The sequence below is a fragment of the Pan troglodytes genome, chromosome 6 (assembly GCF_028858775.2).
Source record: "Pan troglodytes isolate AG18354 chromosome 6, NHGRI_mPanTro3-v2.0_pri, whole genome shotgun sequence".
NCBI lineage: Eukaryota > Metazoa > Chordata > Mammalia > Primates > Hominidae > Pan > Pan troglodytes.
Window position 1 is genome coordinate 27,507,734 of NC_072404.2, and position 14,155 is coordinate 27,521,888.

General features: G+C 36.8%; 1 protein-coding gene across 1 annotated transcript in view; it reads left to right on the plus strand.

Annotated features, from left to right (window-relative positions):
• The window catches only part of DNAH11 (dynein axonemal heavy chain 11), a 363,428-nt gene that overhangs the window by 141,714 nt on the left and 207,559 nt on the right, over nt 1–14,155 (plus strand). Inside the window, exons 31-35 of the mRNA XM_063815260.1 lie at nt 2,465–2,596; nt 4,703–4,863; nt 8,073–8,229; nt 8,356–8,501; nt 11,736–11,852. Coding sequence (XP_063671330.1) covers nt 2,465–2,596; nt 4,703–4,863; nt 8,073–8,229; nt 8,356–8,501; nt 11,736–11,852 — 713 coding nt within the window. The remainder of the gene's footprint in view (nt 1–2,464; nt 2,597–4,702; nt 4,864–8,072; nt 8,230–8,355; nt 8,502–11,735; nt 11,853–14,155) is intronic.

Here is a 14,155-nt window from a genome sequence, read left to right on the forward strand (position 1 = left end):
TCCTACCATTTGTGACAACCTGGATGAATCTGAAGGGCATTATTCTATGTGAAATAAGCTAAACACAGAAAGACAAATACTGCATAATCTCACTTATAAGTGGATTAAAAAAAAAAAGTCTAACACATAGTAATGGTACAATGGTGGTTACCAGAGGATAGGGATGGGGGAAACAGAAGATATTGGTCAAAGGGTACAAACTCAGTTATAGCATGAATAAGTTCTAGAGATCTAATTTAACATATGGCAACTATAGTTAATAATAAGGTAGTGTATACTTGAAATTTGCTAAGAGAGTAAATATCAAGTATTTTCACTTAAAAGATGTGTGAGCTGATGGATATGTCAGTTAGCTTGGTTGGGGTAATAGTTTCACAATGTATACCTACATCAAAATATCACGTTGTATACCTTAAACGTATACAATTTTTGTTTTTCAGTCATACCTCAATAAAGCCCAGGGGGGTGGGGAAATAGGGCAAATGCTTATAAAGCTATCGTGTATCCTGAATAGGGGACATATATTAATATTTTTATTTCTTTAAGCCAGCTTTCCTTTGTGTTTGACTTTAAGTCTGTCCTGAATGCTTCTTGCACAGCTACAGTTTCTCAGACCTGAAGGGATGAGTAGGTCTTGTGGAGGCTGGAGAGGGTCTTTGTGATGAATCTGAAGTCAGACTGTTGGGATTTGCATTTCCCCTCCCTGGATTGGCAAATGTGGTTAATAGGGCTTTGACTCAATTTTCTCATCTGCAAAGTTCGGATACAGATTATCTTTCTTTTTTTTTAAATTTTATTATTATTATACTTTAAGTTTTAGGGTACATGTGCACAACATGCAGGTTTGTTACATATGTATACGTGTGCCATGTTGGTGTGCTGCACCCATTTACTCGTCATTTAGCATTTTAAGATTAAGTGCAATGAGATCAGCAACGTGCTTAGTCAGTGCCTGGAACCTTCTGTGTTCTTATTTCATGGAAATTGCACATGTTAGAGTTATCTCTTCCTCCCTTTCTTCTCCCTTCTTATTCCAGCTGTATGACTTTCTCTAGCCTCCAGCAGCATGGCAACCTCAGGGAAGTTTGCAGGGTTTCGCATTTTCCGGGGCGTGATAATAGTACAGTAGTGAACCTGTATTTTGACAGTGGGCTACAAAGGTTTGAGTCTCTGGTGATCTGTCATATTCACTTGCCACCAGCTTTCTCAGGTGCTAGCAGTTTGTCATTGACTGTCCTTTTGCAGAGCTGAAGAGAAAAGGGGATGGTATTGTTTCACAGTATGATACCTGGAATAAGGCAGAAATATTGTTTTTGTAAATAAGGCTTGAGTAAGGCAGAAATCTTTTTGTGTAAATAACCATACTAACAAAATGACCACCTAAGACAGCATCTTTCAAACCTCTCTGACCACAATTCACCATAAGAAATATTTTCTATTAGATCCAAGTTCACATGTTTATGTGGGTAGTCAAAACGGAAATAAAACAACGTGAAACAATACATTCTCTTACTACCTGTAATACTGTATTTTCTATTCCATTCACTTCAGTGAATTGCCATTCATGGCATTCCATTTTATTCCTTTCCAGTCTATGAAAAAAGACCAGCAGTTTGAAAAATATTTATCTACGAGTTCGACGGACCTAAACAAGAATAAGAATAAAGGAGGATATTCTTCAGCTCTTAATTTTAAATATTTTTTCAGTAGTCATCACTATCTTGTATTTTTAAAAACCAAAGCAAACACAAATTGTTAGGTGAATGCTTTTCTAAAGAAAAATATAATTTGTCATTTAGCTTTTACTATGCTTTTTTGAAAGTTAGTCTAATTTGGCCTTTTAAGATTTGTAGTCATTTCCTTTCCAACAATGTTGTGGACCAGGCTATCATTAGGGTAGAGGGTCAGTTCAGTGCAGCCAGGAAACCCTGTGTCTGCCCTGGCTTTGTCATTACTCACAGGTTCTCTTGTCCTTCATCTGTGTGAGGGGGTAATAATATTGTCATTTCTACACCAAGGTTCTTTGACGACCAGCTAGGGTAACATATTTGAAATTGTTTTGTGGCCAGGCGTGGTGGCTCATGCCTGTAATCCCAGCATTTTGAGAGGCCGAGGTAGGCAGATCACTCAAGGTCAGGAGTTTGAGACCGGCCTGACCAAAACAGTGAAATCCTGTCCCTACCAAAAATATAATAATTAGCTGGGCGTGCTGGTGGGCACCTGTAATCCCAACTACTAGGGAGGCTGAGGCAGGAGAATTGCTTGAACCCAGGACGCAGAGGTTGCAGTGAGCAGAGATCATGCCACTGCACTCCAGCCTGGGTGACAGAGTGAGACTCCATCTCAAAAAAAAAAAAGAAATTGTTTTGCAAACTAAATCAGCCTTTACAAATATGAAGAATTTGGGCTCTTAAATTCTGTATTTGTAACCCTTCCCTCCTTTTTAAAAAATGATTCCTTCTAGATTTCTCAGCTGAATACACTGATTACACTTTTGCTGGGAGAACTTCCACCTGGAGACAGACAGAAGATCATGACAATTTGTACCATAGATGTCCATGCCAGAGACGTGGTGGCAAAACTTATTTCTCAGAAGGCAAGTTGTTTGTAGAAATTTTATGTATTCATTATTGTTTCCTGAAAGTGGTGTTTATTGCCAGAGTAGTTCCAAGAAAGTCATTGTTTTTTTGAAAGTTTGTATGTTTTAATTAGTCCTGAAAAGTTGGGTTTGTCTTGGGTGCATTTGATTTTGGTTAGCCAATATATTATTCTGATGAGACTTATTCCAAGTGATATCCCAAAAGGTTTTGCCAAGTTAGGAACATCGGATCATCAAAAAAATTTTATCACAGTGGAAGAACCGTGAGAAATCAGTGTGTTCATCTCTCTGTGTGTGACCGTCTTAGTCATTGGCCTGTGAGCCTCAACTCTGTGACTTACACAGCCAATAGCAGTAAGATTATGTGTATGTGATTTAAACCATGTCTGTGTGCCTTTGATACATTTCCCCTTGAAGAGAGAGGTGTTGGTCATAATTCTAGGTTGTCACTTGGGTAATCCTTTGTCTCTTCCTTGAACAACTAAATTATTGTCTTGTAAGAAGTTATTTTCTAATTCTTTTAGTATACTAATAACCTTTCTTTTCTATATCTTTAAAAAGTCGGCCGGGCGTGGTCGCTCATGCCTGTAATCCCAGCACTTTGGGAGGCCAAGGCAGGCAGATCACGAGGTCAGGAGATCGAGACCATCCTGGCTAACACGGTGAAACCCCGTCTCTAATAAAAATACAAAAAATTAGGAAAGTGTGGTGGTGGGTGCCTGTAGTCCCAGCTACTTGGGAGGCTGAGGCGGGAGAATGGCCTGAACCCAGGAGGCGGAGGTTGCAGTGAGCCGAGATGGCGCCACTGCACTCCAGCCTGGGTGACAGAGCGAGACTCCATCTCAAAAAAAAAAAAAAAAAAAAAATTCTGTGTGTCTTTAAGTGTTGGCAGTGTTTAATGTGAAAGGAGAATTTTCTCATCCTTCTTTCCAAAATATATTCCTATTTACAAAAGTCAGGAGTATGCTTGTCTACTGGGTTACGCTTGTTTGGTAGTATTAAAACAAGGCACTTCCTTTCACAATTCGAACGCCTGTACATATTGTGAAGTGTTTTTGTGTTTTTTCTGGGTTTTTTTCCTCAATTTATTAAAAGCAAAGTGAATTTTAATTATTTTTATAAAGTGCAAGAAAATGCTTTTCATGTAAACCATAAACATATATTAATATTCCTTGATCCAGCTTCAGGACCACTAGTGAGCAATATTCTTTAATTGCTAGTCCAAAACTTTTCCTTGCAAAACATCGCTTACCATATGTTCTGACTTTCATACTGAACTGTTTATATCTAACTACTCCTTTAATATGGCCTTGTATCTTCTTATATATTTTATTCTATTTTATAAGTCTGATGATTTCAAGTAGGATAAATTCTGATTTAAAATATGTCCTTTATTTTGTACTAAAAAATACTTTGTCTAATACCCAACCATCTAATATACGTGAATATGCAATGCTGAAACCTGTGTAGTCATCAGACAAATTAGTATATAGTAATTTTGGTAAGTTCAACTGATTCTCAAGAAATCCAAGTGTCACATTTATCTTGAAAGAGACAGGGATTTTTAACTAGAAGATGAATGGTTAGGATTGAGTAGATGGGAAAGAATAGCAATGAAAAATACTGTTATTTGATGTGATTAAAAACAAAGCAGAAAATCTCTGTACTAAAAGCAGATTGGTTTTAGAATGAACTTGGTTGAAAATGTAGTTTATTTATGCCTCTGCAATGCAGAAATTATGGATTATGTGTCATTTAAATATAGATCGTATATTTTTCCATCTGACTTCAGTGATACGAGTATAAAGTTAGAAGATTTATCTAATCCCCTGGGGTGATTCATAAAAGAGGAAAAAGCATTGCTTGAAGAAATTCATATTGTTTTACATAAAAGCCAGTTTAAAATGAAGACTTATTACACACATATTTCTTATTAAGTATTTAACCATGTATATGCTATTATAATTTGCAATAGCATGCAAGAGATTTCCTATTTATGAGAATTTTAGAAATAAAATGTGAACCAGTAGAGTTGATTAGATTAATAACTTGTTGCCCCAAACTACCAGTGTCCTGCGTATGATGATTATGCAATGCTTTTAGGTTGTCAGTCCCCAAGCTTTTACATGGCTGTCTCAACTTCGTCACCGATGGGAGGATACCCAGAAACACTGCTTTGTTAATATTTGTGATGCCCAGTTCCAGTACTTCTATGAATACTTAGGAAACAGTCCTCGACTAGTGATCACTCCTCTAACTGACAGGTAACAATTCTAAGTTTACGTCCAGATAGGAAAAACAACCCAAAAAAGTCCCCTAGTGTGAGAATGAAAAGGAAGGAATGAGAGGAAACGATGAACAATGAACTATGTGAAAGTGGCATGTAAATTAAGAAATAATGTAATATAGGGAATGTTGACTTTAATTAGGAAAAGGTGAAGAGAATTGAATTAGAGAAACAGAATTACAGAAGCTATACAATGCACAAATGATGAAATCATGAGTGGATTAATATGGCTCAAGGAAGCATTTTTGATTCTGCCTAGTTATCTACAACTAACATTCTGGTATCAGGATCTATCACCACCTCCCTCCACCCCCACAGGATTCCTTTACTGAAAGTGTAAAAATAACTAGGAATTGCCTGTGTTCAAATTCATATTTGAGGAACTGCATACAGTGAAAGGAAGGGAAGGTGAAGAACATAGCATTCATTAAATGATTCAACAAATACTTCTGAAGTACTCTGCTAAGTACTATTCCACTGTTGAACAGCCAGGGTTCCTGCTGTCACAGAGATTACTTTCTAGTAAGTGGGGATAAAGAGAAACAATAAACAAATAAATTAATTATTTTAGGCTGTGATATATGCTATGACAACAATAAAAAAAGATCAATATGTTTAAAATTGTCTTGAAGGGAGAGCCTACTATTGTGGAGAGCTTGAGCTGGGACCTAAATGATGAGGAATCAGTTATGCAGAGATCCTGGGGCAGAAAGTTACAGGCAAGAGCAAGGACAAAGTTTCCAAGGTGGGAAGACACTTGGCCAGTTTCAGGGATAGAAAGAAAGCCAGTGTGGCTCAAGTATTTCAAGGGGGCAGGAGGTTACTATTATTAATAGCTCGTTTCCACTTGACTCCAAGTAAATACATACCTAGTCAGAATATTGCGGAGATAAGAATATGTCACATTGACAGGAATTTCTTTGTTAGTATTCCAATCTCTGCTGACCTGTTTGATGGGAGACAGCACATTTAATCTTTGGCATTCATGAAGCAGAAATCACACCTCAAGGTCATAGCTGCATGCCCAATTATCCACTATCACCGAAGTGTAGACAGTTTCAAATATAAGTCTATAAAGCTGGTTTGCTATGGTAGTCCTGAGAGGCTGGTAGGATTCTCCCACTACATTTGTGATTGTTCTTGCACATAGTAACCTGCTCATAATTGCGACATTTGTGTATTGTATAGTTTCTATAATTATGTCTAATTCAGTTCTTCTAACTTGTCTCTGATTAAAAGTCAGCATTCACTGTCCTCATTAGTTAATTTATGCATTGCTTTCAGTGAGAGGGATTAAAATTGTAGCTTGATGAAGTCACTTGAGAATAGTCAAAACTGCAAATGTGAAGAGTCTACTGTATGCATGCCGTTGTCAATAGAGAAGGAGGAAAGGGAGGCCCAGGGTATAGGAGAAAAAGGGAAGAGGCATTTTAAAGTTTATCGTTAAGTGAGGCCTGATAGTTTATTAACTTTGAAGTTAGAAGAATCACTATGTGGGTTTTTTGGGAGCTGAAAGGAAGATGAATGTTCATTTTGATAGTGTGAATTGTGTTGGATAAAATGTTTCCATTTCCATTTCGTTCTTTGAATTATTTACTCATTGTTTACATTAACAAAATGATGCCCTTCAAATTCTTCCATTATATTTCATTTGATGCTGACCATCCCTTTGTGAGGTAGGCAGGGGAGATAGTGTCTCCTTCTTCCATATGTGGATGAGTTCAGAGACTTACGTCAACTGTGTATTGACTAGAAGGATGCCGGTTAAGCTGCTGTTAGATATTCCAAACAAAAGACAATGGCTGAAATAACACAGAAGCGGGTATCTCACAGTCCAGCGGTACAGGCTGACAGGTGGCCGACATGCTAAACATGGTTTCCACATGTGTTTTAGCCAGTGAAAGGGGAAAAAAGAGAGTCCAGGTCAAATATCTCCAAGGAAGTGTTGTAGGAATGGCACTCATCATTTCTGCACATATACCATTGGTTGGAGTTTGGTCACTTGGCAACTCCTGACTGGAAGGAAGGCAGGAAATGTAGTGTCTAAACACTGGCAGCCATATGCCTACCCAAAACTTGGAACCACTGGAGAAAATTACAAGGCGAAAATCTCTACTACAAAAAGTACTCTGATTCCTAGTCTGGGAGCCTTTTCACTCACTCATTAAGATACACTTAAACATGCAATGGATATAAAATGCAGAAACACTTTCTGTTTTCATAATTAATCGCTTCTATTTGCATAGTACTTTCAATTTTTTAAGGCATTTACCTTTGGCCTTCTGAATATATTCCCACAATTAACCTCATTTAATAGAGGAGAAAACTGAGGTGTGTTGATGTCAAAAGACTTATTTAAGATTAGCATCTGATGATTGGCAAAGGGGACATTAGTCTCTCGTCTCCTGACCTCCATGTGTATATCATTCACTAGACCTGCTGTCTGTACTAAGAGAAAAACAATTTATAAATCTGAGGAAACACCAAATAAAGAATACAGCCATTTGATGTCCTTGCTATTTGTTTTGTCTTCTTTTATTAGGTATTCTTGTTTCATGATTTTCTAAGAACTTCTGAGTCTTTGCTGCAAAAATAAGTATTATGTTAATCTAAGTGGATGTAGCAACACATTCCAAAGGAATTTGTAAAATATATTTAAATACAGTAAATTGCCCTTTTATTTTTGCTTTGTATATTGAAATAGGTATATGTTATTTGTATACTATGTATTTATAGAAATTACATATCTCTTAATGTATTAAGTAGCAGTTTAATACAGCCAATGTTTAATTCATTCATCATCTAAGACTTCTCTTCTACTTTTCCTTTATAAACAATAGTTTGGATGTTGTCTGCCATATTAATATCTTTACCTAGAAATATCAGAAATTTAATAGTGTTACAAATCAAGTGTTATTTGTATTCAAATACACAGCTCTTAGGAAATGAGATCAATAAACAAAGAAATACATTCTTTTCTACTATTTTTAGACAGCTAGCCTAAAAATAAATGTGATAGAAAATATTCTGATTCATTATTGCCATGAACAAATCAGAAGTATATCCGTATTTTATGCTACTATCACATTCTAGAGCTTCTTAAACTTTTTTTCTAATGTATTGCCTCTGATGTTTTATGAAAATCTCATATTAGACTGTGATATTTGTGTTTTCTATTGCTTAAAGGTGTTATATTACCTTAACTCAATCACTTCATCTAACCATGAGTGGGGCTCCTGCTGGCCCAGCTGGTACTGGGAAAACAGAGACCACAAAAGACCTAGGACGTGCCCTTGGCATGATGGTTTATGTATTCAACTGTTCAAAGCAAATGGACTACAAAGTAAGTTAGTAATAAAATAATGTGTAAAACTGTATTCTCTAACATTATTCCTGATTGGGAATTATTCAATATAATAGCGTAAAAACCCCTTCTGTTAAATTCTGAGTGCCTCACTTTATCATTTAGTCCGTAGGCAATATCTATAAGGGATTGGTGCAGACAGGAGCTTGGGGCTGCTTTGATGAGTTCAACCGAATCTCTGTGGAAGTTCTGTCAGTGGTGGCAGTACAAGTGAAAATGATTCATGATGCCATCAGAAACAGGAAGAAGAGGTGAGTGGCATGCAGGCTATCTCTTGTTACAAATAGAAAAACATGGAATAATGCAGGTAACCTCCCCTTCACTGTCTATTGCTACCTCTCCCTGTCTCATGAAATAGATAAAGGAAGATTCTGGTCGATTTGGGGGAATTATTTTGAATAGTCTCCCATTTTTATTAGTGGTTTCTAAGTGTTGAGTACAACACATGTATATTACATTACTTTAATCACTTAAAAAACAAACAACTTCTAGGATGGGCCAGACACAGTGACTCATGCTTGTGATCCCGGCACTTTGGGAGTTTGAGGCGAGAGGATTGTTTGAGCCCAGAAGTTCAACGCCAGACTGGGCGATATAGCGAGACCTGGTGTCTACAAAATAAATAAATTTTAAAAGTTAGCCAGGCATGGTGGCATGTGCCTGTAGTCCCAGTTATTTTTGAGGCTGAGGCAAGAGGATTGCTTGAGCCCAGGAGGTCAAGGCTGCAGTGAGTTGTGTTCTTGCCACCGTGCTCCAGCCTAGGAGACAGAGCAAGACCCTTTCTCCAAAAAACCCAAAAGACTTCTAAGATGCTCATTCCATTGATCAATTCTCAGTCCTCATCTTTCTTGGCCTCTGGCAGCATCTGATGCAGTTGGTTATTCTCCACTGCATGATATACTTTCTTCACGTGGGTTGAGGACAGCACCTCTCCTACATCTCTCTCCCCTCACAGCGCTTCATTGCTGGTTTCTTCTCATCTATAAAATGGGGGAAAGAAGAGTACCTGCCTTATAGACTACTGTGATAATTAAATGCAAAGTACCTGGAAAAATGCCTACCACATGGTAAGCACTATATCCGTGTTTGCTATTATGTTTTATTGTTATTATTTCCTGGCCAACTCATGTTAGGCATCACAGGCCCTGGTCTTTGGATTTAATTTCTCTATATTTTCTCCCCTTGTTGATTTCAACTAGTCCCAGGGCTTTAAAAAAACTCTCTCTATGCTGCTGACTACCAGATGCCCAGGCTTCCTCTCTCCTCATCTCTGGACTGACCTAAACAACTGTCTGGGGCATCCCAAGACTCTACTGGAGGTCTCCCAGGCTTCTCATATTTAATATATCCAAAATCAAAATCTTAGTCCTTCCACCAACTCCTTCTTTGCTAGTTGTCTCATCCCAATAGGTTATACCTTCATGTTCTTGCAGTAACTTAGGCCAAGACCTTTCAAATTATATTAGAAATCTAAATGCTTCTCAACACAATGCCACATTCCAAAAAGCAAAACACAGCTGGCACTTACGTTTGATGGCTTAATTTGAGAAATAAATTAGTATAGTATGCAGCACAATTCTGGTTCTCTTTGTAGCATTTTTATCAACAGGGCAATCTTATTTATCTGGCCTACCTGTGCTCCCTTAGTTTTTAGAATATTTTTCTCAGCTAGCTTGTCCATAGGAACATTTTCAATCTCCCAAGGATTATCTAGCCTCTTGGACTGTGAACCTGTTGTAGAAGTTTCCAGGTTATCAGGAGATACATCTGGATATTTCTACATTCTAGAAAATCTCTCAGTCCTTCTGCCACGTGGGCCTTGGGTGTTTTATGTTTTATGTGTTCAGGTGTCTGTTTCCTGACCTGTCCCATCTCTAAGGCCATGATAGAGAAGCTCAGTTATTTGTTCTTAGATCTCCAGCTATATTTTATCTAGCTTTTAGTCAAAATCTTTTTATTTGCTGTAACCCAGATGTCATTTGAGGCCATCCTTTCTTATGGAGATTTATGTAACTGATCCATGTACTGATTTCTGAAAATTGCCGAGAATACTCCTTGGTAGTCTCCTCTTGTCTGAATGTCTGTAGGTCTGCTCTCTTCATCTTATTTTAGCCCATATGCAGACAGCTCTGCTCCTTCTTGATTTCGTGAGCTTATTAAATTCTCTTTACACATGAAGATTTAAGAGATGGGACCATGCCTCAATTACAAAGCCTTCTAGTGCCTTGCCAGCTCTACCCTCTGGAGGTCCACACCTTTGACTGTGGCTGTCCCTCCTGTGTACAATGGGAGAGGAGGCAGTTATTCTGTGGCAAGAGCCACCGCTCTGCGTGTGAGCGGCCCTGCCAGCCTGTCTGCCTTCCCTAGCCTGACATTCTGGGAAATGAAGTTTTCTCTGTTTTTATCTTGACTATACAAAATCCACCTGCTCCTAATTACCTAGTATCTAAAGCACCCTTAGTCCTAAACACTGTGGTTTCTTTCTGTGTTTTCTCTTTCATGATGCAGACCCAGCTCCTTAACTGCTTCAGCCCTCCCCTCTCAGCAATGCAAGAGATCAGCCTTATATTTTGTCTCGTTTACCCTCATTTGAAAGTTTCCCTCTACCTGTCTCTCAGTATGGCTCCCATAGCACATTACCATTCATTGCGCTGGCCAGCAGCAACCCACTTGGGTCCTCACAAATCTTTCTGAAAATCTTTCACTGTTTCTCCAATGCAAATCTTTCACTGTTTCTCCAGTGCCTTTAAGTGACAGTAATAGCATTAGTCATAGCTAACATCTCTTGAGTATTTTCCATGTTCTAGGCATTATACTTTTACCCATTTATATTTATAATCCCTTTTAAATCCTTGCATAATCCAATAAGGTTGGTAATATGATTATTATTTTTACTAGATGAGGGAATTGGAACATAGGATAATTAACTTGCCTAAAGGGATATGCCTGGTATCTGAATACTCACAGTCTGGCTCCAGAGCTATTGTAACTCTCAGTGATATTTAATAGATTTTTCTTGAGTCAGTGAAAGCTATGGAGGGAAAGAGGAAGAGAAGTGGAAGAAATAGACAAAACTTAAGACTGAACAGGACGTCCCTTTGTCCTCTTAGTATGGGCATTCTCTGTCTATGCAGCATCCCATTCAAGGAATTGCAGCCCATGTTGAAGGTAAAAATGCCATCACCTCCTTCCATTAAATGTTAAAATAGTCAAGTCTTTATTTTTATATTCTAGGATACTAAGGCTATGCTAAAATAAAAAAGAATACTTCCCATTTTTATAATTCCTCCAGGAAAAGGGAGGGTATTTTTAATAAATATGCTTCAAAACACATTCAAAATATGTATGGGCTTATGAATTTTAAAGAAAATTACACAGAATAAACAGCTTCCTAATAATTTGCATTTTGCAGTGGTTTGCATTTGTCAATGTGCATTCATATTCAATGAACACATTTAATTTCATCAACATTCTTTTTATGGTAGATTTGTATTTCTTGGGGAAGCTATCACACTGAAGCCATCAGTTGGAATATTTATTACTATGAACCCGGGTTATGCTGGTCGAACCGAATTACCGGAAAATCTCAAAGCTCTTTTCAGGCAAGTGTTATGCTTTGTGGCTTAGCATCTGGTGCACTCATGCCACCTAATGTTGTTGGTTTGCACTGTTAAGTGATTTGCTTTTACTTGAAAATTCCTAAGGAAAATCCTATATGATTTCCTTGGGCTCCTTTTATAGACAGAACTTTCACCATGATAAATTAACCCTTTTGAATTATAAAACCAGGACTCAAAATCAGTATTTAAAAGTTACATGGTATATTTGCATATTTACTGTTAGCTATTTTGTAATGTATATTTTTATTATAAACATAATCTTTCATAAATTATGAACTGTTTGGAAAATATAGAAAAGAGTAAAGAAAAAGTTACATCACCGTCCAGAAATAATTATTGTTATGTTTTCTAGCCTCCTTTTATAATTTATATTTTGTGGGATTAAGATATTACAGTAGGCATGATTTTTCTTTAGTTCTCTTCATTTAATATTTTGACATATTTTATCATATTATTAAAAAACCTTTAGAAATATCATTTTATATAGCTCTAAAATAGTCCCTCTCATGCCTTGTTCATAAATTTCTTAACCATTCACTGTTGTCTGTTATGTAGGGTTTGTCTTTTCCTTTTTTTTATTATAATGAAGTAGCAGGCTGTAAACTTCTATTCACATGAAAAGTTACTCTTATTTCAGAATAGATTTCTAAATGTAGAATTACTTAAGTGAATGATTAAAATCCCTATTGATGACCTGCTTTTCAAAAGTACTCTGCCAATGTATGCACTTAGCAGGAGTCTATAAGAGAACATGTGTTGCTATACCTAGTATCAGTTATGATTCACTTATAATTTAAGTCAGCTTCATTCAGGTATCATTTTTTTGGTTCAGTTTTCCAGAAAACTCTGTATTGTAATTTTGCAGAATTGAAATATGGTTTATGTTTTATTAGAGAAAGAGAGATCAGGTTTAGAGATAAAATTGTAAGGTTTATCACCATACCAGGTGATAGTAAAAACATTCAGGTATAATTTAATACAATCAAGTGTACAGTTGGTGAAAGCATAACCACAATCAAAGTACAGAATATTTCCACACCCCCTGAAATTCTCTTCTGCCTCTTTGAAGTGAGCCTCCCATACCAATAAGTACTTTCTGTGATTATAGATTAAATTTGTCGTTCCTAGAGTTCATGTAAATGAAACCAGACAATATGTACGTTTTTGTGTCTGGCTTCTGTGAGCATTGTGGTTTTGAGATTTATCCAAGTTGTTGAGCGTATCAGTAGTTTGCCCCTCTTTCTCACTGATTAGTATTCTATTATATAGACCTACTGCAATTTGTTGATCCATTCACTAGTTGATGGACACTTGGGCTGTTTCCAGTTTGGGGCTATTATGAATAAAGCGGCTATGAACATTCACGTGCAATGTTTACATGAACATATATTTTTATTTCTTTGGGACAGATATCTATGGCTGGAATTGCTAGTCTACATGGCAATTGTGTGTTTTACTTATAAGAATCTGCCAGTCTGGTTTCCAAAGTGATTTTACAAGTTTACATCCTCACCATCAATGCATGAGAATTCTAGTTGCTCACATTCTTGTCAAAAATTGATACTGTCAGCCTTTTTTATTTTTAGCCAATCTAATAGATAGGTAGTAGTGTGTTCTCATAGGTTTAGTTTGCATCTCCATGATGGCTAATGATGTTGAGCCTCTTTTACATACTTATTGTCTATTGCTATACCATCTTTTGTGAAATGCCGTATTCTGCATACAGTTCCTTTGTTAGATACATACATTGCAAATATTTTTTCTCTCAATTTGTGGCTTGCCTTTTCATTTTCTTTTGTCCATCAAAGATAGAAGTTTTAAATGTGATGAAATATAATTTATCAATTTGTTTTTGTTTTTAATATCCTATTCAAGAAAATTTGCTTAGCCCAAGCTTGCAAAAATTTTTAACTATGTTTTCTTTTATAAGCTTTGTTGTTTTATAGTTTTCATATGGGTTTTCTCCTTTATTCTGTTAATGTGCTGAACTATATTGATTGATTTTCAAATGCTAAACAGTCCTTCGGTGTTGCATTCCAGGGATAAGCTCCGCTTGGTCAGGAGGTATTTTATTAATAGGTACTGCTGGATTCAATATGACACTCTTTTGTTAAGGAATTTTAAAAAATCTATGCCATGAGGGTTATTGTTCTACATTGTCATTGTAAAATTTTTGTCTGGCTTTGGCATCAGAGTAGTGCTGACATCGTGAAATAAGTTGACAAGTGTCTTCTTCTCTATCTGCTTAAGAGTTTGTGTAGAATTGCTATTATTTACTCCTGAAG